The sequence below is a fragment of the Oncorhynchus mykiss genome, chromosome 2 (genome assembly GCF_057628025.1).
Source record: "Oncorhynchus mykiss isolate SJ-2025 chromosome 2, ASM5762802v1, whole genome shotgun sequence".
Classification (NCBI taxonomy): domain Eukaryota; kingdom Metazoa; phylum Chordata; class Actinopteri; order Salmoniformes; family Salmonidae; genus Oncorhynchus; species Oncorhynchus mykiss.
Window position 1 is genome coordinate 58,196,117 of NC_143023.1, and position 26,985 is coordinate 58,223,101.

A 26,985-nucleotide genomic window follows, 5' to 3' on the forward strand; every position below is an offset into this window, starting at 1 on the left:
ATGTTTGTGGCAAATCCACAACACATCCCTGAGTACCACTCTTCATATATTCAAGCATGGTGGTGGCTGCATCATGTTATGGGTATGCTTGTCATCGGCAAGGACTAGGGAGTTTGGTTTTTAGGATAAAATTATCAGAATAGAGCAAAGCACAGGCAAAATCCTAGAGGAAAACCTGGTTCAGTCTCATTTCCAACAGACAATGGGAGACAAATTCAGCAGGAAAACCTTTCAGCAGGACAATAACCTAAAGAAGGCCAAATATACACTGGAGTTGCTTACCAAGACGTCATTGAATGTTCCTGATAGGCCGAGTTATAGTTTTTACTTAAATTGGCTTGGAAATCTATGGCAAGACTTTAAAATGGCTGTCTAGCAATGATCAACAACCAACTTGACAGAGCTTGAAGAATTTAAAAATAATAATGTGCACATATTATAAAATCCAGGTGTGTAAAGCTTATAGATACATACCCAGAAAGAATCACAGATATGTCTATTTAATTTTCAATAAATATGCAAACATTTAAAAAAAAATAGATTTTCCCTTTGTCATTATGTTGTACTGTGTGTAGATGGGTGAGCATTTTTATTTATTTAATCCATTTTGAATTCAGGCTGTAACACAACCAAATGTGGAATAAGCCAAGGGGTATGAATACTTTCTGATGGCACCGTACATCTCGCTGGCTTTTCTATGCATTGTCCAGACTCTGTCCAGACTTTGTTAACAGCAGCTGGTGCGCGATCTGTAATGTTAAGGAAGTCTCGTGTTTTTGCTCACCTGAGCTAGAATACCTCATGATAAGCTGCAGACCACACAATTTACCAACAGAGTTTTCATCTATATTTTTCGTAGCCGTCTACTGACCACCACAAACCGATGCTGGCTGTAAGACCACACTCAACGAGCTGTTTAGTGCCATAGCAAATGTAACCGGTGTGAAATAGCTAGCTAGTTAGCGAAGTGCGCGCTAATAGCGTTTCAATTGGTGACGTCACTCGCTCTGAGACCTTGAAGTAGTTGTTCCCCTTGCTCTGCAAGGGCCACGGCTTTTGTGGAGCGATGGGTAATGATTATTCGAGGGTGGCTGTTGTCGATGTGTGCAGAGGGTCTCTGGTTCGAGCCCAGGTAGGGGCGAGGAGAGGGACGGAAGCTATACTGTTACATTGATGCTGTTGACCTGGATCACTGGTTGCTGCGGAAAAGGAGGAGGTCAAAAGGGGGGTGAGTGTAACCGGTGTGAAATGGTTAGCGGGGTGACCTTGAAGTAGTTGTTTGAGACGTTGAAGTAGTTGTTCCCCTTTACAAATAAGTAAATGCACATTCAGAGGCGGCGTTTCTAGTGGCCCGTGATTTTAAAGCAGGTAGACTGAAATCTGTTTTACATCATTTTCACCAACATGTCACCTGTGTAACTACAGCCTACTAGATGAGCTAAATGCCTTCTATGCTCACTTTGAGGCAGCACTGAACCATGCATGAGAGCACCAGCTGTTCCATACAACTGTGTGATATTTTTCTCCATAGCTAACGTGAGTAAGACCTTTGTACAGGTTAACATTCACAGGGCTGCGAGGCCAGACAGAATACCAGGACGCGTACACAGAGCATGCGCTGACCATCGGCAAGTGTCTTAACTGACATTTTCAATCTATCCCTGACCCAGTCTAACACCAACTTGTTTCAAGCTGAGCACCTCAATCACTGTGCCCAAGAACGCCAAGATAACCTGCCTAAATGACCATCGCCTGGTAGAGCTCACATCTATGGCCATGAAATGCTTTGAAAGGCAGGTCATGGCTCACATCAACACCATCATTCAAGACAGCCTTGACCCACTCCAATTCGCATACTGCCTGTCACATTCTGACCTTAGTTCATTTGTTTTGTCTTTGTTTTAGTATGGTCAGGGCGTGAGTTGGGGTGGGCAGTCTATGTTATTTTTTCTTTAATTTGGGATTTCTGTGTTTTGCCTGGTATGGTTCTCAATCAGAGGCAGCTGTCAATCGTTGTCCCTGATTGAGAACCATACTTAGGTAGCCTGGTTTCACCTTTGAGTTGTGGGTGATTATTTTCTGTTCTGTGTTTTGCTTCACCGTTCAGGACTGTTCGTTTTGTCGTTTTATTGTTTTTTTGTTTGTTGAAGTGTTCAGTATTCGTATTAAATACAATATGGACACCTACCACGCTGCGCATTGGTCTGACATTTCTTAGTCCTCGTCTGAGGACGAAGACAAGCGTTACACCGCCCCAACAGATCCACTGATGACGCAAATCTCTATTGGACTCCACACTGCCCTCACCAACCTGGACAAAAGTAATACCTACGTAAGAATGTTGTTCATTGACTACAGCTCAGCATTCAACACTATAGTCCCCTCCAAGCTCATCCCCAAGCTCAGGACCCTGGGACGGACCACCGCCCTCTGCAACTGGATCCTGGACTTCTTGACGGGCCGCCCCCAGGTGATGAGGGTAGGTAGCAACACATCTGCCACGCTGATCCTCAACACTGGAGCTTCCCAGGGGTGCGTGCTCAGTTTCCTCCTGTACTCCCTGTTCACCCACGACTGCATGGCCAGGCACGACTCCAACAGCATCATTAAGTTTGCAGACGACACAACAGGTGTAGGCCTGATCACCGACAATGGTGAGACAGACTATAGGGAGGAGATCAGAGACCTGGCCAGGTGGTGCCAGAATAGCAACCTATCCCTCAATGTAACCAAGAGTAAGGAGATGAGTGTGGACTACAGGAAATGGAGGACCGAGCACGCCCCCATTCTCATCGAGAATGGAATGGAGCAGATTGAGCAGATTGAGCGCTTCAAGTTCCTTGGTGTCCACATTAACAACAAACTAGAATGGTCCAAACACACCAAGACATTCGTGAAGAGGGCACGACAAATCCTATTCCCCCTCAGGAAACTAAAAAGATTTGGCATGGGTCCTGAGATGCTCAAAAGGTTCTACAGCTGCAATATCGAGAGCATCCTGACTGGTTGCATCACTGCCTGGTACGGCAATTGCTCGGCCTCCGTCTGCAAGGCACTACAGAGGGTAGTGCGTACGGCCCAGTACATTGCTGGGGCTAAGCTGCCTGCCATCCAGGACTACACCAGGCGGTGTCAGAGGAAGGTCCTAAAATTTTTCAAAGACCCCAGCCACCCCAGTCATAGACTGTTCTCTCTGCTACCGCATGGCAAGCGGTACCAGAGTGCCACGTCTAGGACAAAAAGGCTTCTCAACAGTTTTTACCCCCAAGCCATAAGTCTCATGAACAGGTAATCAAATGGCTACCCAGACTATTTGCATTGTGTGCCCCCCCAAACCCTCTTTTTACATTGCTGCTACTCTCTGTTTATCGTATATGCATAGTCACTTTAACTATACATTCATGTACATACTACCTCAATTGGCCCGACCAACCAGTGCTCTCGCACATTGGCTAACCAGGCTATCATATATGCATAGTCACTTTAACCATATCTACATGTACATACTACCTCAATCAACCTGACTTACCAGTGTTTGTGTATAGCCTCGCTACTGTATATAGCCTCGCTACTGTTATTTTTCACTGTCTTTTTACTGTTTTATTTCTTTACCTACCTATTGTTCACCTAATACCTTTTTTTGCACTATTGGTTAGAGCCTGTAAGTAAGCATTTCACTGTAAGGTCTACCTACACCTGTTGTATTCGGCACATGTGACAAATAAACTTTGATTTGATGTAGTGTATCTACCTCAATTACCTCAAACCCCTGCACATTTCGACTCGGTACTGGCACCCTGTGTATATAGCCAAGTTATCATTGCTCATTGTGTATTTATTCCTTGTGTAATTATCTTTATGACTTTTTCTATTTTTATCTCTGCATTGTTGGGAAAGACCCGTAAATACGCATTTCACTGTTCGTTTTCAGAGTATGTGACAAATACAATTTATATTTGAATACCTCGCTGTGCCCCTGGAGCCAGCACTAGCTCCCCAGACGTTCAGCAAATGTGTAGGGCAGCTCTAATCCCCGTTAGTGTCAGGGGACTAAGAGTCTCCACCTACATAGATGATTACCTGCTTTGCCCCCCCTTCACAGGAGCAAGCAGTACAAGACACAGCTTCCCTTGTCACCCACCTCAATGAGTTAGGGTTCAAGATCAACCAAGAGCTGAATAGATAGCTAAGCGTAATGCTGGACTCTCTCTTTTATCAGGCAACACTATCGGACGGCCGCATCACTTCCTTCAGACAGTGCCTCTCCCTGTTCCACAGGTGGCGCTCGGTCAAACACATCACACACATGGAAACCACATGTTTAACTCCATTCCATTTATTCCATTCCAGCCATTACAATGAGCCCAACCTCCTATAGCTCCTCCCACAAGCTTCCAAGCTACAAGCTTGTCACACCTGTATTTGGGGAGTTTCTCCCATTCTTCTCTGCAGATCCTCTCAAGCTCTGTCAGGTTGAATGGGGAGCGTTGCTGCACAGCTATTTTCAGGTCTCGCCAGAGATGTTCGATCGGGTTCAGGTCTCGCCAGAGATGTTCGATCTGGCTGGGCCATTCAAGGACATTGTGACTTGTCCCGAAGCCATTCTTCGTTGTCTTTGCTGTGCGAGTCGTTGTCTTGTTGGAAAGTGAAACTTTGGCCCAGTCTGAGATCCTGTGCGCTCTGGAGGAGGTTTTCATCAAAGATCTATCTGTAATTTGCTCCGTTCATCTTTCTCTCGATCCTGACTAGTCTTCAAGTCCCTGTCGCTGAAAAACACCCCCACAGCATGATACTGCCACCACCATGCTTCACCGTAGGGATGGTGCCAGGTTTCCTCCAGATGTGAGGCTTGGCATTCATGACAAAGAGTTCAATCTTGGTTTCATCAGACCAGAGAATCTTGTTTCTCATGGTTTGAGAGTCTTTAGGTGCCTTTTGCCAAACTCCATGGGGTCTGTTATGTGCCTTTAAAAGAGGAGTGGCTTCTGTCTGGCCACTCTACCATAAAGGCCTGATTGGTGGAGTGCTGAATAGATAGTTGTCCTTCTGGAAGTTTCTCCCATCTCCACAGAGGAGCTCTGTCAGTGACCATTGGGTTCTTGGTCACCTCCCTGACCAGGGCCCTTCTCCTCCGATTGTTAATTTTGGCTGGGCAGCCAGCTCTAGAGACTCTTGGTGGTTCCAAACTTCTTCCACTTAAGAATGATGGAGGCCACTGTGTTCTTGGGGGCCTTTAATGCTGCAGAAATGTTTTGGTATCCTTCCCCAGATCTGTGCCTCGACACAATCCTGTCTCGGAGCTCTACAAACAATTCCTTCGACCTCATGGCTTGGTTTTTGCTCTGACATGCACTGTCAACTGTAGGACCTTATTTGGACAGGTGTGTCCCTTTCTAAATCATGTCCAATCAATTGAATTTACCACAGGTGGACTCCAATCAAGTTGTAATAACATCTTAAGGATGATTAATGGAAACAGGATGCACCTGAGCTTTTTTTAAATATAAATTAGCCTACGTTTTTAAAAAACTATTCACTTTGTCATTTTGGGGTTTTGTGTGTAGATTGCTGAGGATTTTTTGATATTTAATCAATTTTAGAATAAGGCTGTAACATAACAAAATGTGCAAAAAGTCAAGGGGTCTGAATACTTTCCGAAGGCACTGTACATTTGTGAGGTTTTACAGACTGGATGTCACTGCACCTTTGTTGGCACATACTCTCCTCTGAGCCTCTGAGGGGGATACTGTTGGGACTACCTTGGTTTCGCAGAGCATGTCTGCAATACTTGAGTTTGCCCAATGTGAGAACCCAAACAATTATTTGAAAGAGAAATGAACCCTTGTGATGTCTTAAGGTTAAAAAATATCCCGCCACTATGTTTAACAGCAGAGAGAACCCCCTAAATGACATTTTTCCAACTTGAAATTGTATTACTTTTTCTAGAGTTACCCCAACATTAGAAAAAGTGAAACATCGCCTTTGTTCATATTTCCATGAAAGCTGTACACCACCAGGGTACAAAGATTGTCTTGTGGTCATTTTCACCCGGCAGTTATAAAATCATTTACACACCACAAAAACCACAAAGACACACACACACACACAATGAGAAATTGAGAATATGTCTGCTACTGATTGAACTCAGCCAGCAGCTCCTGAAGAGGAAGATCACCATGGTTGGCAAAGTTAGAAAGAACAAGCCTGAGCTCCCCCCTGCACTCCTCGCAACAAGGGGGAGAGAGGCATTCACCCCCACCACCACTCTAGTTTCTTACCGCCAAAAGAGGAACAAGAATGTGGTCCTCCTGAACACACTGCACAAAACGGCTGAGGTCAGTGATCGTGAGGACAGAAATCCAGCCATCATCCTGGACTACAACCACAACAAAGGAGGCGTGGACAACCTGGACAATGTGATATGAACTTACAGCTGCAGGAGGATGACTGCCCGCTGGCCCCTGGTCATCTTCCATAACACTATTGATGTGTCCTCATATAATGCCTTTGTGATATGGAACAAGATCATCCCTAACTGGATGCCTGATAAGCGGAACAAGAAGAGGGCGTTCCTGGAGAAGCTGGGAAAGGCACTTGTAACCCCACACATTCAAAGAAGGGAGTGCCTCCCCCGCACAGCAGCCTCTGCAGCGCTTGTGAAAGCTGTTCAGGGGGCTGAATCTTGTCCTGATCCACCTGAGGCTGCAGCTAGGGCAGGCAAGAGGAGGAGATGCCAATTCTGCTCCCCATAAAAGGACTGTAAAACAATTATGACAGGTGTTTTATAATAAAATGAGTGTTGTCCATTGATTAAATGCAGTCATTCTGCATTGTGAAGTAGGAAACCCCAGATATTCACAAAGTGTGTGATGAATGACAGGTTGTTTCTTCGTGCAAAATAGATTTGGGGTTTAAAACTCAATTAAGCTGCTCTATTTTAGGGGTTTAGTGAAGGCGGGTCATTTTTTAGAGTAGATAGTAATTCATCTAATTGCATGATCTTCTCCCAAAATGTACATTTCTTGCACGTTCAGAGCCTGAAGTCATATCAAGAAACTTACCTGTCACTGAAATTACACGATCATCTGTGTCTCTGATCTGTGTCTCAAGAAATGTACATTTTGGGAGAAGATCATGCAATTACATGAATGAACCAGAGGGAAACAGCTCCTTCTATAGAGCAGAATGAACTGATTGCAGTAGAGATATGAATGAAGCTACCAATGAGACAGCCTTAAGTGTAACTGAGCGGACTGCTGGAGGGCAGTACACATTCAGGGTCACTGCAGTGGCTGGAAATGAGATTACTTTACTTGCCACATGCACCAAATACAACAGGTGTAAACCTTACTGTGAAATGCAGTTCAATAAATATTTACCAAATAAACTAAAGTAAAATATTATAAAAAGTAACAATAATGAGAATATATAAAGGTGGTGCCGGTATATGTAGCGGTAAAGTGACTATGCATAGATAATACACAGCGAGTAGCAGCAGCGGCGGCAGGGAATGTCAATGTAAATAGTCCGGGTGGCCATTTGATTAATTGTACAGCAGTCTTATGGCTTGGGGGTAGAAGCTGTTAAGGATCCTTTAGGTCCTAGACTTGGCGCTCCGGTACCACTTGCCGTGCGGTAGCAGAGAGAACAGTCTATGACTTGGGTGACTGGAATCTGACAATTTTTGGGGCTTTCCTCTGACACCACCTAGTATAAAGGTCCAGGATGGCAGGAAGCTTGGCCCCAGTGATTTACTGGTCCGGACCACTATCCTCTGCAGTTCCTTACGGTCAGATGCAGAGCAGTTGCCATATCAGGTGGTGATGCAAAAAGTCAGGATGATCTCGATGGTGCAGCTGTAGAACTTTTTGAGAATCTGGGGATCCATGACAAATCTTTTCAGTCTTCTGAGGGGGAAAAGGTGTTGTCATGCTGTCTTCACGACTATCTTGCTGTGTTTGGACCATGTTAGTTTGTTGGTGATGTAGACACCAAGGAACTTGAAACTCACAACCCGCTCCACTACAGCCCTGTTGATGTTAATGGGGGCCTGTTCGGCCCGCCTTTTCCTGTAGTCCGCGATCAGCTCCTTTTTCTTGCTCACATTGAGGGTGAGGTTGTTGTCCTGGCACCACACTGCCAGGTCTCTGACCTCCTCCCTATTGGCTGTCTCGTTGTCGGTGATCAGGCCTACCACTGTTGTGTCATCAGCAAACTTAATGATGGTGTTGGAGTCGTGTTTGGCCACGCAGCCTTAGGTGAACAGGGAGTACAGGAGGGGACTAAGCTCACACCCCTGAGGGGCCCCAGTGTTGAGGATCAGCGTGGCAGACGTGTTGTTGCCTACCCTTACCTCCTGGGGGCGGCTCGTCAGGAAGTCCAGGATCCAGTAGCAGAGGGAGGTGTTTAGTCCCAGGGTCTTTAGCTTAGTGATGAGCTTTGTGGGCACTATGGTGTTTAACGCTGAGCTGTAGTCAATGAACAGCATTCTCACATAGGTGTTCCTTTTGTCCAAGTGGGAAAGGGCCGTGTGGAGTACGTTTGAGATTGCTTCATCTGTGGATCTGTTGAGGCGGTATGCAAATTGGAGTGGGTCTAGGGTATCTGTGAGGATGCTGTTGATGTGAGCCATGACCAGCCTTTCAAAGCACTTCATGTCTACCAACGTGAGTGCTATGGGGCGGTAATCATTTAGGCAGGTTACCTTAGTTTCCTTGGACACAAGGACTATGGTGGTCTGCTTGAAACATGTAGGTATCACAGACTCGGTCAGGTTGAAAATGTCAGTGAAGACACTTGCCAATTGGTCAGCGCATGCTTTGAGTACACGTCCTGGTAATCCGTCTGGCCCCGCGGCTTTGTGAATGTTGACCTGTTTAAAGGTCTTGTTCACATCGGCTACTGAGAGCGTGACCACACAGTCATCCGGAACAGCTGGTGCTCTCATGCATGCTTCAGTGTTTCTTGCCTCAAAGTGAGCATAAAAGGCATTTATCTAATCTGGTAGGCTCTCGTCACTGGGCAGCTCACGGCCGTATTTCCCTTTGTAGTGCGTAATCATTTTCAAGCTCTGCCACATCCGACGAGCGTCAGAGCCAGTGTAGTAGCATTCAATCTTAATCCTGTATTGAAGCTTTGCCAGTTTGATGGTTCATCTGAGGGCATAGCGCAATTTTTTATAAGTGTCCGGATTAGTGTCCCGCTCCTTGAAAGCGGCAGCTCTAGTCTTTAGCTCGATCTGGATGTTGCCTGTAATCCACCGCTTCTGGTTGGGATATGTACGTACGGTCACTGTGGGGACGATGTCGTCGATGCACTTCTTGATGAAGCTGATGACTGAGGCTGGTATACTCCTCAATGCCATTGTATGAATCCCGGAATGTATTCCAGTCTGTGCTAGCAAAACAGTCCTGAAGCGTAGCATTCGCGTCATCTGACCACTCCCATATTGAGCGAGTCACTGGTACTTCATGGTTTAGTTTTTGCTTGTAAGCAGGAATAAGGTGGATCGAATTATGGTCAGATTTGCCAAATGGAGGGCGAGGGAGAGCTTTGTATGCATCTCTGTGTGTGGAGTAAAGGTCATCTAGAGTTTATTTCCTTTCAACATTATCAGTGTCTCTGAGCTGGACTGAACCAGAGGGAAACAGCTCCTTCGATAGAGCAGAGCGGACTGATAGCAGTAAAACTGTGAATACAACTACCAGTGGGACAAACGTTGACATCACTGAGCTGACTGCTGGAGTACAGTACAGATTAATGGTCTCTGCAGTCATTGCTGATAAGATTACTGTAGGATTACCCATACTTTTCTACCAGTATATCCATAAGATACTGTAAAAAACACATTTTTGCCCCAAAACGTTTCATTAAATTGATCATGCTATCAATCTTTACATTATGCTTTTAGAGGAATGACTTTTGCACCCTACATACTTACCTTACATTTCAGTAGAAGTGTAAAAGTAGCAGGCTTCTCCTCATTTTATGAGGAATTCAATAAATAATTATGATTCCTGTGATCTTTTACCAAAATGTCCCTCTCTTGCACGCACAGAGCCCGCAATCACCAGGAACCCTACTGTCTCTGATTAATGAGGAATTCAATAAATAAATATGATTCCTGTGATCTTTTACCAAAATGCCCCTCTCTTGCACGCACAGAGCCCGCAATCATCAGGAACCCTACTGTCTCTGAAATCACAACATCATCTATGTCTCTGAGCTGGACTGAACCAGAGGGAAATAGCTCCTTCTATAGAGTAGAGTGGACTGATGGCAGTAAAACTATGAATAGAACTACACATGAGACAGCCTTCAACATCAATGAACTGACTGCTGGAGTTTGGTACACATTCAGAGTCACTGCAGTGGCTGGAGATAACATGACGGAAGGAGTTGCTTATGTAACAAATCAAGCCACAAGTAAGTCTCACTGAAAGTTGCTTAATGCAGATTTGTTTGCCTCAAACTGAGCTGGAAACTAACCTCAAACATCAGATGACTCTTCTCTGGCGTTCATCCCTTTCTCGGTTGTTCTCTTCACCGACAACCTTCTCTTTCGCTCTTTTCTTTCTCTCTTTCTCTCCCCCTCTACTCCTCTTTCACAAACAGAACCTGCCGTCATCGCAACCCCTACTGTCATTCAGACCACCACGTCTCTCTCTCTGAGCTGGACCAAGCCTACAGGAGAGGCAACAGGCTACAGGGTGAAGTTTCATAACGGAGGAACAGTGAAGGACCAACCTACATCCACCACCTCTGCCATCATAGTGAGCCTGACCCAAGGGACCCAGTACACACTCCAGGTCTTTGCCATCGCCCAGGACACGATAACAGAAGGCGACCCTCGCACCGTATACGTATACACAAGTACGACTAAAGCCCAATGATGCCAAATGGTCAATAACTACATTTTAAATGTTTTAGTTGAATATAAACATACTATATACAGTACACTAAATACAAAATACACTGAGTGTATAAAACATGCTCTTTCCATGACATAGGTTGGCCAGGTGAATCCAGGTGAAAGCTATCATCCCTTATTGATGTCACTTGTTAAATCCACTTCAATCAGTATAGATGAAGTGGAGGAGAGAGGTTAAATAATTATTTTTAAGTATTGAGACATGGATTGTGTATGTGTGCAATTCAAAGGGTGAATGGGCAACACAAAATATTAAAGTGCCTTTGACCAAGGTATGGTAGTAGGTGCTAGGCGCACTGGTTTTTCATTCTCAACAGTTTCCAGCGTGTATCAATAATGGTCCACCACCACAAGGACTTACAGCCAACTTGACACAACTGTGGAAAGCACTGGAGTCAACATTGGCCAGCAACCTTGTGGAACGCTTGACACCTTGTCGAGTCCATGCCGATGAATTAAGGCTGTTCTGAGGGCAAAAGGGGTTGCAACTCAATATTAGGATGGTGTTTCTCATTTTTTGTACACTCAGTGTATTTTTCTTTAATTTCTTGTTAATAAGTAGAGCAAAATGTTTTTTTTTCTCACCCCTTTTCCTCCATTTTGCTCTACAGAGCCCGGAGTTGTCGGCAACCTCAATGTGATTGGAACCACAACATCGTCTGTGTATCTGAGCTGGACTCAACCAAAGGGAAACAGTTCATTCTATAGAGTAGAGGGGACTGGTGTCAGTATGAATACCACAGAAACCTCCACTACCATCTCTGGGCTGACTGCTGGAGTGCAGTACAACTTCACAGTCACTACAGTGGCTGGAGATAAAACAACTGTAGGAGAAGGCAATACAACAGCCACTTTCACAAGTAAGTCCTCTTTCAAGTTTGGTGTGGTATGACTCAAAGGATTTGGATACACAGGTAAGGAGAATACGTAATTGGCGAAAATGGCTAAACAAAGAATTGGTTGTTGACTAGCCTATCCATAGACGGTAACTAACGTTAGCGTCTAATTCAATTAGGTATCTTCCATCCGGAGGGGTTTTATTAAAAGCTCCAACGCTCAGTCTGAACTAAACACGCATCGCTTGCGGTACGGGTTTGGAAACATAAGGACCTCATCTTTCAGATTAGCGATAAATAATAAAATGTTCAATTACTACACAGATCTTTATAGGGTAAATGTTGCTAGACGGCCATATTTCCTTGTTTACGGAAGACAGACTGCTGCGAACACCTTTGCGTAACGGATGGAAGGATGCCAAAAAAGTGTTGTAACAGAAAATACTGTTGGCTGCAATGGTGTTAAACCTGGTTAAAACAGTATCTATTTTGCGCTTGTGAAATTATTTTGATGTGATATGAAAGTAAAGCTCTTTATGTTTCTAGAACTGTAATGCAATTGAGAATTGATTCATGTTTAGAAAGAGTATTTGGCTGTTTTGCCTGCCAGCACCAGTTTCCCTCTAAACATCCTTGGGCCTCATTCATATAGCCGTACATTTCACACTAAATGTCTGTGTGCGCCATTTCAGAAAATGTCTGCTCACTGCAAACTTGGCACACGCCATTCATACACATATTTCCCGTTATAAACCAGACCCGTTGTAAAACTGCGTGATCGAGCATTAAAACTCTGCCTGGAAAACACCCCCCATTCGCCTTTTGTGGTGACAATGTCCTTTCTTTGCTGTATAATTTGAAACTTGACATTCGACAACGGCAGTTTCTTAAAGAAAGAGCAATGGCAATTTTGATCACATTTCTGTAGAGGTGTGAGCAGACTGTTTCGATATTTTGCAGTGACTTTTTCTAACTACAGTAACTGCCTGTCCACACATTTTGCAAGACTGATTGTATATTCAAAACAATTTAAATGCTACAGCCCACACTTCGATGCAAAATACTAAATTGTTGTTCAATAGTAGTTTATTGGGTTTCTATGTCCTGCCTTAGTATTCACCTAATTTTCTACGGAAATATGGCCGTTTGTTTTGTGTGGGGGACTTCCGGTTAAGCACTTTCAGCCAATAGTTCGCAGCTTGCTAGCCAACTAACTTAGTATCGCTTCTCACAACTTTCCGAACATGGATTCACGCAAAACGGGCATTTTTTGTTTGGTTTAAGGGGATGCCACAATAACTAGCAGAAACGGAAGCTGTTCATGGTGCATGAGTGTTTTGACCACCTAACTTTTTGTTGCGGAGCGAGTGCAGTTGTGAGGCACCTTTTGATTTGAGCCCATCTCTGATGATGTATCATGACGTCTGACGAGTTTACACTTGCAGGGAGGAAGGAATGATTTAAAAAATTTTTAAATGTATTTTTGTTAACAACAAATCCTTACATAACGCACATGAGGGAACACAAGCATACATAGATTACAAACAATGGACAATCGAGCTAGGGGGTACAATATCACATTACAATTACACAAGGACCATACATATACTTACAATTCTAACAGCTTTTTTGTTAGTAGAGCATTTAACCGTCTTAAAATACAGTTCAATTTATTTTTGTAGGGTACGAAAATGTGGTTTTCTGTTTGTAAATATACATTTGTGTATATGAAATTTGGCCAAAAGAATAATGAAATTAATTACATAAAAATGTTTCAGCTTATTTCTATTGTATGTAAAGAATCCAAACAGTACATCTTTCCACAATAGTGTAAAATCTTCATAAATGTGTTCAATTATAAACCTACTGATGTCTTGCCACAGTTTTCTTACATGCATACAATGGCAAAAAAGATGCAACACTGTTTCTGTGTGGTCATTACAAAAGGAGCAATTTGAGTTGATGTTTTCGTTAAACGTCTTCATATAGTGGTTGGCAGGATAATATTTATGAATAATTTTAAAGGAAACATCTTTAATTTTGTTAATAAATCCTGTTGTGACTAGGGGGCAGTATTTTCATTTTTGGAAAAATAACCTTCCCGTAGTAAACGGGATATTTTGTCAAGACAAGATGCTAGAATATGCATATAATTGACAGCTTAGGATAGAAAACACTCTAAAGTTTCCAAAAATGTAAAAATATTGTCTGTGAGCATAACAGAACTGATATTGCAGGCGAAAGCCTGAGAAAAATCCAATCCGGAAGTGCCTCGTGTTTTGAAAGCTCTGCGTTCCAATGCGTCCCTATTGAGCAGTGAATGGGCTATCAACCAGATTCCTTTTTCTACGTATTCCCCAAGGTGTCTACAGCATTGTGACGTAGTTTTACGCATTTATGTTGAAGAATACCCGTAAGCGGCTACATTGTGTAAGTGGTCACCTGATGGCTCTCAGAGTGACTCTCACTTAAAATACAGAGGTAGCCATTTTTCCAATCGGTCCTACTGAAAAACCAATTGTCCCGGTGGATATATTATTGAATAGAAATTTGAAAAACACCTTGAAGATTGATTATTAGCTAATTTGGAATATTTCTCTGCATTTTCGTGACCGTAATTTCCGGTCGATTTCTAAACCAAATGTGAAGAACAAACCCGTGTGATTTTCATGAATATGAATATTTTATATTTATGTCCGTTGCGTTATGCTAATTAGTGTCAGTCGATGATTACGCTCCCGGATCCGGGATGGAGAGTATCAAGATGAACAAGTATGTGTGTGGCAACATCCAAACTTTTTTCCAACAGATATTATCAATAAATCCATTCCAATAAGGCATGACATAAGGTATAGATACAACATCCTGCTGAAACAAGGTTCGTATCGCTCTGTTGTTGAATGGACCAAAAGGAATGATTTTTAAATGGACCGCCCTTGCCCGGAAATTCGCCACTCGTTCGTCCCGCGACGATTGTGTTTTCAGTCACCGGTAGCATGTGGGTGCTTTATATGTGCTACAGTCAGTTAGGATTGCATGTCTATTATATTAACTATATAATTATTCACACACGCCTACTGTATGATAGCTAGCAAATTAATTAGCTAACTAACGTTAGCCTGCCTAGCTGGAACTTCCGAAGAAGGAAAATGTTTTATTTCTACAATTTCCAAAAGCTAACCAGACGAAAACATCATTACTTTTACGAGATGTGTTTGTGCATTAGTAGCACAATTTCTAACTTATTTACACTTGCATGTTTTTACTTACATTTGTATGTTGACTCCATAGTGACGTTGAGGTTTTAAGTTTTGGCTGACTTTTCTTAGCGGATGTACAATCATCGCAAATTGAATTATGGGGCGTTTCAGGCCCCTAAGGGAACATAATTGTACACTCGCAAACTCCATTAAAAATGATGGCTGAGGGGCTTACGTTGCAAACTTCCCTTGCTTGGCTAATAATTCGGACCGACGACAAAAATGGCTGCGGGTATTCCCCCAAGGGTATAAGCCGAGGGTAAGTGGACGAGGGCGTGTCTTTTGAGTTTGAAACGCAGCCAGGGGCTTCACCATCCTAGATCTGCTGTATGAGAGGAAGGTAAACTTTGCCATACCAGCCTTCACTCAGAAAGGAGACCAGCTGTCTGACGAGGATGTCACAAGCACGAGAAGAATAGCTAATGTACCTATCTATACATGTTGAGAGAGTTATCAGACGACTCAAGGGTGTTCAAAATCCTCTCCCAGACTGTTCCCATCAACCTGACGCACAAAATGGACAAAGTTCTTAAGAATATGTGCAGCACTTGTTAACATGCAAGGCGAGATCATCCATGAGGATGCTGAGTGAGCAGTGAGAATGTTCATGCATATGAAATGTAACTCTATATGCACTATCATTTTATCCACATGAGGTACTCTGTGTATATATAGTTTCCTATTTCATCTGAATCATGATCCTACACTTTGCCTGTTCCTGATAATTACAGGCATTCAATAGGTGCTCTTATCATGCCTTCTTCAATCTATTTAAAAATAGACACCAGAAGGTCTAACAGACCAAGAGGGAAGACAACTGTTTACCAAGTGCCACACTTGATTTCTTCATTTGTGCCCTTGAAAACCAAACCCAGAATCAAACTGAAAACACATTTGAAACCCTCAAGACATGCCTCCTTGTCCTTCATTTCAAAATGTTAAGTATCAAAGAAAATGTCAGAGTAGAATTTCATAGTGTTTTTATTAACACCACAATTTGCCAAATGCAAGATGAATTATGGTATGATTAGATAAGTTAATGAAGTGACATATGAAAAGAGCTATACAAGGTACGATAAACAATATTCCTAGTTATCCGTAGGCATGTAGGATGAGAGCTGTACAAGGCGGGATATAAAAAAAGTCACCAAGAATTATGCAAATATAATCAGGTAAATGTACATATGAAGAGAAGTGTGCAAGACAAAAAAAAAACACAAAGACTTATGCTTAGATAATAAGGTAGAGCTGACAGAGCTTTACAAGGCACAAAATATAGGAACAATTTAAAAACACAGACGTATTAGGACCCTATATTCCACAGATGAACATATTTGGAGCAGAGTTAGTCTGCCTGACTGGAGTCATCTACTATCCTTGGCAGCATAAGTGTGAAATAGAATCCCTTCAGTTCAGTGATAACAGCACAGAACTTCACATCAAAAGGCACATCAATAACAACCTGCTCGGATGGAGCCCAGACAAGCAGTTTGCATCTCTCGAATCCTATGCAGAACATGCCTATTTGCACCTGCATGTAGTACCCACGGGCTCCATTAGGTCGCCGCTGAGGAACCCCATCCACCAGCTTCACATCGGTGAGTTTGCCAGAGAACAGTTCAGTCAGAGACTCACACTTCTTACTCAGAACAGGACATTTGATTTCTAGAAGTTCTTGAAACATTTACACTCCTCCACCATAACATAAACGTCATAAAATGACAAGCATTTCTGTCACTGCATGTTGATGCCGTGTTCGCCATGAGGCTGCTGTAGCTGTGTGGCTGCTGCTGGAACCTGATGACTGACTGGTTTAGCTGTAGAAGGCTCCCCAGTGGAACATTGGCCCCTTCCAAACTCTTAAGTGTGTTGTGGGGGTGGTAAACAGGAGTTGGAGAAACCAGGTAGAATGTGGGATGTTTTTCAGCATCAGGGACTGGGAGAATAGACCGGGTGGATGGAAAGATGAACGGAGCAAAGTACAGAGATCCTTGATGAAAACCTACTCCAGAGCGCTCAGGACCTCAGACTGGGGGCGAAGGTTCACCTTTCAATAGGACAACGACCCTAAGCACACAGACAAGACAACGCAGAAGTGGCTTCGGGACAACTGTCTGAATGTCCTTGAGTGGCCCAACCAGAGTCCAGACTTGAACTCGATCGAACATTACTGGAGAGACCTGAACATAGCTGTGCAGCAACGCTCCCTGACAGAGCTTGAGTGGATCTGCAGAGAACAATGGGAGAAACTCTCACCCTGTTTTCACTTTGTCATTATGGGCTATTGTGTGTAGATTGATTGAGGGGGAAAAACAATTTAATCCATTTCAGAATAAGGCTGTAACGTAACAAAATGTGGAAAAAGTCAAGGGGTCTAAATACTTTCCAAATGCACTGTACACAGGCCTTCTTCAATGTAAAATATAAACTGTTCACCTGTAAAATGTGACTCTATATTTTAAACTATGCAGCCTATGGGATTGCAAAATTTGAAATGCATATTGCCTATCTATTTACTAGACTACTAGGCCCAATTAAATGAGAGATGCTCATGGTACTTTGTTGTATAGCTACTTCCTTCCTCACCTTATAGCACCCACCACTGCAATCTGTATGCTCAAATCGGCTGGCCCTCGCTACATATTCGTCGCCAGACTCACTGGCTCCAGGTCATCTGTAAGTCTATGCTAGGTAAAGCTCCGCCTTATCTCAGTTCACTGGTCACGATAACAACACCCACCCGTAGCACACGTTCCAGCATGTATATCTCACTGATCATCCCCAAAGCCAACACCTAATTTGGCTGCCTTTCCTTCCAGTTCTCTGCTGCCAGTGACTGGAACGAATTGCAAAAATCACTGAAGCTGGAGACTTTTATTTCCCTCACCAACTTTAAATATCAACTATCTGAGCAGCTAACCGATCGCTGCAGCTGTACATACAGTGCCTTGCGAAAGTATTCGGCCCCCTTGAACTTTGCGACCTTTTGCCACATTTCAGGCTTCAAACATAAAGATATAAAACTGTATTTTTTTGTGAAGAATCAACAACAAGTGGGACACAATCATGAAGTGGAACGACATTTATTGGATATTTCAAACTTTTTTAACAAATCAAAAACTGAAAAATTGGGCGTGCAAAATTATTCAGCCCCCTTAAGTTAATACTTTGTAGCGCCACCTTTTGCTGCGATTACAGCTGTAAGTCGCTTGGGGTATGTCTCTATCAGTTTTGCACATCGAGAGACTGACATTTTTTCCCATTCCTCCTTGCAAAACAGCTCAAGCTCAGTGAGGTTGGATGGAGAGCATTTGTGAACAGCAGTTTTCAGTTCTTTCCACAGATTCTCGATTGGATTCAGGTCTGGACTTTGACTTGGCCATTCTAACACCTCGATATGTTTATTTTTGAACCATTCCATTATAGATTTTGCTTTATGTATTGGATCATTGTCTTGTTGAAAGACAAATCTCCGTCCCAGTCTCAGGTCTTTTGCAGACTCCATCAGGTTTTCTTCCAGAATGGTCCTGTATTTGGCTCCATCCATCTTCCCATCAATTTTAACCATCTTCCCTGTCCCTGCTGAAGAAAAGCAGGCCCAAACCATAATGCTGCCACCACCATGTTTGACATTGGGGATGGTGTGTTCAGCTGTGTTGCTTTTACGCCAAACATAACGTTTTGCATTGTTGCCAAAAAGTTCAATTTTGGTTTCATCTGACCAGAGCACCTTCTTCCACATGTTTGGTGTGTCTCCCAGGTGGCTTGAGGCAAACTTTAAATGACACTTTTTATAGATATCTTTAAGAAATGGCTTTCTTCTTGCCACTCTTCCATAAAGGCCAGATTTGTGCAATATACGACTGATTGTTGTCCTATGGACAGAGTCTCCCACCTCAGCTGTAGATCTCTGCAGTTCATCCAGAGTGATCATGGGCCTCTTGGCTGCATCTCTGATCAGTCTTCTCCTTGTATGAGCTGAAAGTTTAGAGGGATGGCCAGGTCTTGGTAGATTTGCAGTGGTCTGATACTCCTTTCATTTCAATATTATCGCTTGCACAGTGCTCCTTGGGATGTTTAAAGCTTGGGAAATATTTTTGTATCCAAATCCGGCTTTAAACTTCTTCACAACAGTATCTCGGACCTGCCTGGTGTGTTCCTTGTTCTTCATGATGCTCTCTGCGCTTTTAACGGACCTCTGAGACTATCACAGTGCAGATGCATTTATACGGAGACTTGATTACACACAGGTGGATTGTATTTATCATCATTAGTAATTTAGGTCAACATTGGATCATTCAGAGATCCTCACTGAACTTCTGGAGAGAGTTTGCTGCACTGAAAGTAAAGGGGCTGAATAATTTTGCACGCCCAATTTTTCAGTTTTTGATTTGTTAAAAAAGTTTGAAATATCCAATAAATGTCGTTCCACTTCATGATTGTGTCCCACTTGTTGTTGATTCTTCACAAAAAAATACAGTTTTATATCTTTATGTTTGAAGCCTGAAATGTGGCAAAAGGTCGCAAAGTTCAAAGGGGCCGAATACTTTCGCAAGGCACTGTAGTTCATCTGTAAATAGCCCACCCAATCTATCTACCTCATCCCCATACTGTTTTTATTGTATTTACTTTTCTGCTCTTTTGCACACCAGTATCTACTTGCGCATCATCATCTGCTCATTTATCACTCCAGTGTTAATCTGCTAAACTGTAATTCTTCGCTACTGTGGCCTATTTATTGCCTACCTCCTCATGCCTTTTGCACACACTGTATATAGACTTTATTTTTTCTACTGTGTCATTGACTTGTTTGTGTTATTGGCTTGTTTATTTTATACTCCATGTGTAACTCTGTGTTGTTGTCTGTGTCGAACTGCTTTGCTTTATCTTGGCCAGGTCGCAGTTGCAAATGAGAACTTGTTCTCAATTAGCCTACCTGGTTAAATAAAGGTGAAATAAATCACATAAATAAATATTACGTGGACGTGTACACCTAAATGTTTTATATGCATTTTGACAATCATCCACTTTGCAACATGTTATTTGACTCGAGGATGAGCATTACCATGTGTACAGTAGGATTATAGGTTGCACTCTCATTAGTATTGCAGTTATTTTAAAGAAGTTAACTGCAGGTCCAGAGTACTTGAATCGGCAGTCTTAATAGAGGAAGACACTTGGCTGTATCAGTATCAGATGCAGCGTTGTAGTGCGAGGAGTGGTACTCCCTCACTTTTTTTCGAATTTGACTTGAGAATACACAGAGCCGGTTAAACTATTTCTGGAAAAATGTATTCTCACAAATTCTAAATACATTCTGTTTCACCAAAAAAGGTGAAATAAAAACAAAAATAAAACTTCGGGAATATGAACCCATCATGGCCAGAAACCGGAATTTATTCTGCAATGGTTCTGAAAATAAAATTGGAACAAGATTCCTATGTCTAGTTATTTTATATTTGAAAAATTAAACACATAGATTTTCGCTCTTCTCACTAACGACAACTGGCTGAATTCTTGTTTATATGCTTTTCATCATACCCCATTTGCACAAAATACTTACTTGCCAGTTTGCAATACAATATTTCAACAACTCGCAAATGTGCGTATGCATGGTCTAAAGTTTGTAGGGAGGTGAGCACATTCTCACGTGAAGCGACATTTGTATGAATGACAACTTTTGCATGAACTGGTGCACGCACATTTCGGTGTATATTTTGGACGAATTCCCGTTTTTGTAAATGAGGCCCCTTGGATGTTAAGGAGTAACGGCAAGCTCGCTGACACTCCTTAAGAGTACAGTCTTGGGCTGGCTGTGACCTTTTTGTCTTTTCTATTCTGTCTATATTTCCGTCATTGAAATTAAACCTTTTCGATTGTGTCATGACAGACCCTAAACAACCTGTGAACATTGTGGCTACGGGACCAGGGACCAGTCAGCTGAATGTGACCTGGACCTTGCCTGGAGGGAGGGTGGACCAATACAATGTGAACATCTCTAATGCTGCTTTAAGCTATGCGTCCAGCCAAACCACACAGACCACAATGGCCAGCTTCACTGGGCTACAGTCAGGGAGGGTCTATGAGGTCACAGTGACTGCTGTAGCTGGACACTTCAGGAACCAGTCTGCGACGGGCCAGTTAGCCACTGGTAAGTCATGGCCAGTGGTGGCTATACTATGCATTTACTGTAGAGGTTCTGAAGGCTTCGTAGTAGTTTTGTAGTTTCTGAGAGTTTGAATGAGAGAGTGTGAGGAGGTTCTCTCTGTGTTTGTCCTGAAAGAAAAGCAAATGTGTGTGTGTGTGTTTTGTGTGAATGTGAATTTGGGTATGCAACTTTCCTAACGTCTCTCTTATTTCTCCATCGACAGTACCCAACCCACCTGGACCCCTCAACATCACAGAGAGGACAACCAGCTCCCTCGCTGTCCAATGGAAAACCCCTGGTCTAATGACTGGTGTTCCGGGCATCTCCTATAACATTAGCTACTATTCTACTGGGACTGGAGCAAGCAGCCAGTCTACCGCTAGTCTCAGTTATAACCTGCTCTCTTTGTCCTCTGGAACGTTCTACACCATCACAGTGATAACCGTGGGACCACAGGATCTGGGAAGCGCCCCTGTTAATACATCTGGATACACATGTACGTACACTTGTAACAACTATATAGTGTGCTTGGGGTGCCATTTTTGACAATGTGAAAATGTTGCAGAAGTCTTCTGAATTCTTTCTAATACTATGCACAGTTGATGCATGGTCCTGTATGGATCAGTTGGTAGAGCATGGCGCTTGCACTGCTAGCGTTGTGGGTTAGATTCCCGGAGCCACCCATACATAAAATATATGCACGCACGACTGTAAGGCGCTTTAGATAAAAGCATCTGCGTAATGGCTATTATTTATATGATATATTTTTTGAAATACATCAGGTTAAATGCGGCTACGTAGCAAATTTCATATCCTAGTAAGATCATCGATTTAAGGTTGATTTTTTTTCTCCTAGTGCCAAAACCAGTGGTGAGCCTCATAGCGAGCCCGTTGTCCACCTCCTCAGTGAAGCTACAGTGGACTGACCCTGTGGGTGTTAAGTCCTACTACTCCTACAGAGTCCAGTACAGCAACGCTACAGGCCCTGTCGGAGAGAAAACAGTCAATACAAGCTTCGCGGACGTCCCTGGCCTAGAACCTGGGACTGGCTACACCTTCACTGTTACAACAGTAGCAGCAGCGGGAAGCGACGGAATTCCAGAACACACGTTCAGCTACACACGTAAGCTAATATTCCTAACTTCCAAAGGTATTTGTAGAGTAATCCAAGAGTAATGCAAGCTGCAGTTACTCTTGTGTAGTTAAGAGGTGTATAACATCGTCTGCTAAATGATCCTGTGTTATGGATCATATTAATACAAAATCTGCCCTCTTTGCCGTTCAGAGCCCAAGGCGGTCAGTAACCTCGTGGTCAAGGATCTGAACACAACCGCTATCAAGCTTTCCTGGTCCCGACAGGACGACTACCAACCCACCTACTCCTATCTGGTGACCGTCTCCAAGAAGGGTTCTATGGTTGCGAATGTGTCAACCACGGTCGAGAGCTACACCTTCACCCATCTCCAGCCTGGGGACAGTTACACCTTCTCTGTGGTCACGGTCGTCCAGGGGGTTAAGTCTGACTCAGTAGAGACGTCTAGCTACACAAGTACGGTTCAAAAGACCCCCCCCCCCCCCCCATCTCTTTCTCACTCACCTTCCCTTCTTTACATAGCAAAGTTGATTTAATCTAAGACGGCTGACGATGCGTATTTCACACCTAAACCACATTAGACTCATTTACATAATAAACATTTACCACACTTTTAAGAGCTATATATCTCTAGTCTAAAATGTGAAATGTTAAAGGTCCAATGCAGCTGTTTTTATCTCAATATCAAATCATTTCTGGGTAACAATTAACTACCTAATGGTCAAAAATGAACAAAAATGGCTTCTAAGCAAAAAGCAAGTTCTCAAGCAAGAATTTTGCTAGGACTATCTGGGAGTGGTCTGAGTGGGGAGGGGAAAACAGAGGTTTGGAACTGTCTTTCTTATTGGTTTATTAACTAATTTACCACCTGGTGATATCACCAGGTAGGCCAAAACTCCATCTCACCAAAACAGGCAGATTTTTCTGGCGGTATTTTCAAACAGCTCTTACACAAAAAGGGCATTATCATAATTTTCACAATATCACAGTATTATTCCAACCTTAGTGCACTAGCCCTTTAATGTAATTTATGTGTTGTATATACCATTTAGAACCTGGGGTGGTGACAAACATCGCCACAACAGGAACAACCACCACAATGAATGTGACCTGGGATGCCCCTGTGGGACAGGTGGACTCCTACACCGTCACAATCCACAACGACAACGTGATGGAAAACAGCCACACCGTCTCCAATGACTCTCTAGAATTAGTGTTCCAAAACCTGAAACCAGGGAAAGTCTATGTTGTCAGAGTGGTCACCAACAGTGGACCGCTCACTGAGGCATCACTGAATGTTACAAATGCAACGTGTAAGTTAGTCAATGTTTCAATAAAGTCCAACTTTCCAGCTGTACTCCATTTGTTTCGTTGCTGCTGTAAAGATACTTACATATTGGTCTGAAGAGCATGTACAATTATAGAGACATGCTCATAATCTAGGATGGATTGTTCTCTAATGTCATCACATGCCTGAGTCACTCCACCTGCAATATCCTGCATAACTAAAGTCTCCCTGGTTTGTTCCCAGATCCCAACCCTCCCGGAACCCAGAAGGTGGAGGCCCAGACCACTGGTTCCATCAACATCAGCTGGGCCCGGCCCCTGGACATGGACCTGGGTCAGTACCGGTTCTCTGTGTTCTACCTGGGCCAGCATAACCTGACGGAACACAACTGGATCCTCCTGGAGAACCTCCAGTCTGGAACACTCTACAACATCACTGTGGTAACCGTAGGGCCGTTGGACTACCAGAGCACAGCGGTGACGACAGCCAACTATACCAGTGAGTGACTACTGAACACACACATTTACACTGCATCTAAACACGCATGCACCTGCAGCACATGGGGATGTGTGAAACGCACTCCTCAGCCTAAAGTGTCCCCACTTGCGCCGCCGAATAGCTAGCTCTTTGGTGGCGCCAACTGGTAAGACGCTTCAGGAGGGCGGTCACATGTACTAGCAAAGCAGATGTCCAGGGATAGAGACTTATGTGAGACCCGAATCAGGAGGAAGTGGAACGGAGCGTGATGTCCGTTACACAAACTCGCATGTACGCACACACAAATTATCTTTTGTTGTTCGTTTGTTCCAGGGCCCCGCTCTGTGAGTGGGCTGACAGAGGCAGGAATCACCCCTACCGATGTGACTCTAATCTGGGATCAGCCGGAGAACAAAGCTGGCTACTCCTTCAAGGTGGAGGTAACCTACCCCAACGGGTCCCTTTTAATCGCCGTCACTGTCAACAACACCAAAAGAATTGTCACCGGACTACAGTCGGGGAGCAACTACACCTTTACCGTGACAACGCTCACAGAGGACGGCACCATGGCAACCCCTGTGAAAGTGTCCTATTACACAAGTATGTTCCCATTGGCAATAACAATTCTCATTTTCATTTTAAGAGTTATTTATCTTTCTAATTTGGTGTTAATAAGAGTACATATTTGGGACCAGCATATATTGAACAGTATTCCCCCTCTTTTTATGACTCAAGTCAAACCTAAGTCCCTTTGTTTCCAGGACCATATCCCATTAGTGGGTTGTTGGCGCCTACAGTAAACACAACTGGTGTACGTCTGACCTGGACCAAGCCACCTCAGTACCAGAGTGGTTACACATACCGCATCCAGACCGAGGGGTGCGTGTCTACTCCCACAAACCACACAGTGACAGGAGAGGAGGCTGTCATTCCAGAGCTCACACCAGGAACCAATTGCACCTTCCGTGTTTCCGTCAAGGCACAGGGCGGTATAGAGGGAGGCACCGTCTCAATCTTTCAGTACACAGGTGAGACCTGCTTTGTCTTCACCTACAGTCAGGTCAAAAATAATTGGCGCCCTTGATAAAGATGAGCAAAAAAGTATCAAATAAATAATAATGCTGAGCTATATTGTATGTTCAAAGAGATGCGAGGGAAATAGAAATTCTATTATTATATTATATTCTAATAAATCAAATCAAACTACATTAAATCTGCATGGCTTCCTGTTTCACTGGGGTATAAAAATGAGGTAATACGCATGTAAAATCCCTTTGTCATCCACAGGAAAAGGCAAACGGCTCACAAATGAAAAGGACAAATGGTTGTTGACCTTCATGAATCAGGCAATGGGTACAAGAAAATCGCAAAAATAAAAAATATATGTACCACTTACCACTATTAGGGCAACAATTAATTAGTTTAAGGCAAAGAAAAATCCAAGGGCCAAAGTTGGAGAATTACAGAACTTGGTCACATCTTTGGGTCACCAGGTCTCCAAATCTACAATCTACAAATCTACCACCTCCATTATAAAAGGCTATTTGGAAGGGTTGCCAGACAAAAGAGCAATCAACAAATGTAAACGGCATTGGCACTTGGATTGGAACCGGTGCTATGGTCAGAGGAGATGAAAAAAAGAGCTCTTTGGCCATGCACACCGGTGGTGGGTTTGTCATCGAAAGGAGGATTTGTATATACAGAAAATAACCACATACCTACTGTAAAATATGGTGCTGGATCTTTGATGTCATTGGCAGGTTTTGCTTCCACTGGTCCTGGGGCCCTTGTTAAGGTCAACGGCATCACGTACTCTACCAAGTAACAGAACATTTTAGCTAAATACCTGGTTGCCTTTGCCAGAAAACTGAAACTTGGCCGTAAGTGGATATTTCAGCAAGACAATAACCCCAAGCCCACATCAAAATCCACAAAGAAATGGTTAATTGACAACAAAATTAACATTTTGCAGTTTCCAGACTTGAACCCCATTGAAAACCTGTGGTTTGAATTGAACCGAAGAATATCAAGGATCTGTAAAGATTCTGTATGGAGGAACGGTCTAAGATTCCTCCCAACGTGTTCTCCAATCTCATTAAACATTTTAGAAATATGCTCAGTGCTGTTATCCTCACAAGGGGAGGGTGCCAGACTATTGAAAACAGGGGTGCCAATAATTTCGACAACTATCTTAGAAATATTTTTTATTACTTAAAAAAAAAGTAGCCCCTCCACAAAAACATTACTGTGACAACAGTGCCCCTTCAGCCATTGCCGGAGCCCCCTGTGCCCGTAAGTAGTAGTTGGTAGCGGAGTCGAGGGAACAAGAAGGGTTGGACACAACCATGCTATTATCTGGTTCGTATGAACCCCGAAATGAGCAGTCTGTCTCCAGCTAAACGCTTTTCATTCCTGGGAATTAGATTCAATATACGAATCGCCCATGTCTGTTGCCACAGAAGGGGCCCGTTTTTCAGAGCAGCCTGTCCCATTCCCAGCTAGGTTACAAGGTGCTTTTTTGCCAGTACCTATGGCTGGTCGGTAGAGTAATGGCGCTCATGTGCGATGTCGCCCTGGATCAATCGAACAGTGACGTCGGGGGTACAATTTGTCGTGCATCCCTCACGCTTCTGCTCCATCCTCACGTCAACTGTTTCCCAGAGCCGATTGGCTGGTGGCAGCAGAGTCTAGGGAGCAAGCAGTGTTACACACATCCATGCTACTGTCCCGTATTCTAGGCTTCATAAGAAACCAGACAAAAACAGCTGTCTCACTCCATCTCAGCTCATTCCGTTTATAGGTCTTTAACTAGCTGTCCCCACTTAAGGTGTTCGGGCTCCAGCTCTGCTGAGCCAAATTTCGGCTGTGTCACACAGTGCATTTTCGGCAGTGCCTATGCTTACTGGAGACAATGGCTTCTGGGATGGAAGTCATTCTCCTGGGGCTATTGTCG

The 26,985-nt window shown here is 43.4% G+C and overlaps 1 protein-coding gene across 6 annotated transcripts in view; it reads left to right on the forward strand.

Annotated features, from left to right (window-relative positions):
• LOC110492579 (protein tyrosine phosphatase receptor type J) overlaps window positions 1-26,985 on the forward strand; it is a 66,124-nt gene that overhangs the window by 22,788 nt on the left and 16,351 nt on the right. For 4 of the 6 annotated variants that reach the window (XR_016487407.1, XR_016487410.1, XM_021566992.3 and 1 more), the window contains exons 6-16: window positions 10,165-10,425; window positions 10,615-10,872; window positions 11,542-11,790; window positions 20,917-21,177; window positions 21,398-21,670; window positions 22,031-22,297; window positions 22,460-22,723; window positions 23,320-23,580; window positions 23,799-24,053; window positions 24,366-24,632; window positions 24,794-25,060. Coding sequence is in view for 3 of the 6 variants with exons in the window: in XM_021566992.3 (XP_021422667.3) it covers window positions 10,165-10,425; window positions 10,615-10,872; window positions 11,542-11,790; window positions 20,917-21,177; window positions 21,398-21,670; window positions 22,031-22,297; window positions 22,460-22,723; window positions 23,320-23,580; window positions 23,799-24,053; window positions 24,366-24,632; window positions 24,794-25,060 (2,883 nt within the window). In the remaining 3 variants the exon portion in view is untranslated. The remainder of the gene's footprint in view (window positions 1-10,164; window positions 10,426-10,614; window positions 10,873-11,541; window positions 11,791-20,916; window positions 21,178-21,397; window positions 21,671-22,030; window positions 22,298-22,459; window positions 22,724-23,319; window positions 23,581-23,798; window positions 24,054-24,365; window positions 24,633-24,793; window positions 25,061-26,985) is intronic. The other 2 variants (XR_016487411.1, XM_021567023.3) reach the window with 1 other exon arrangement.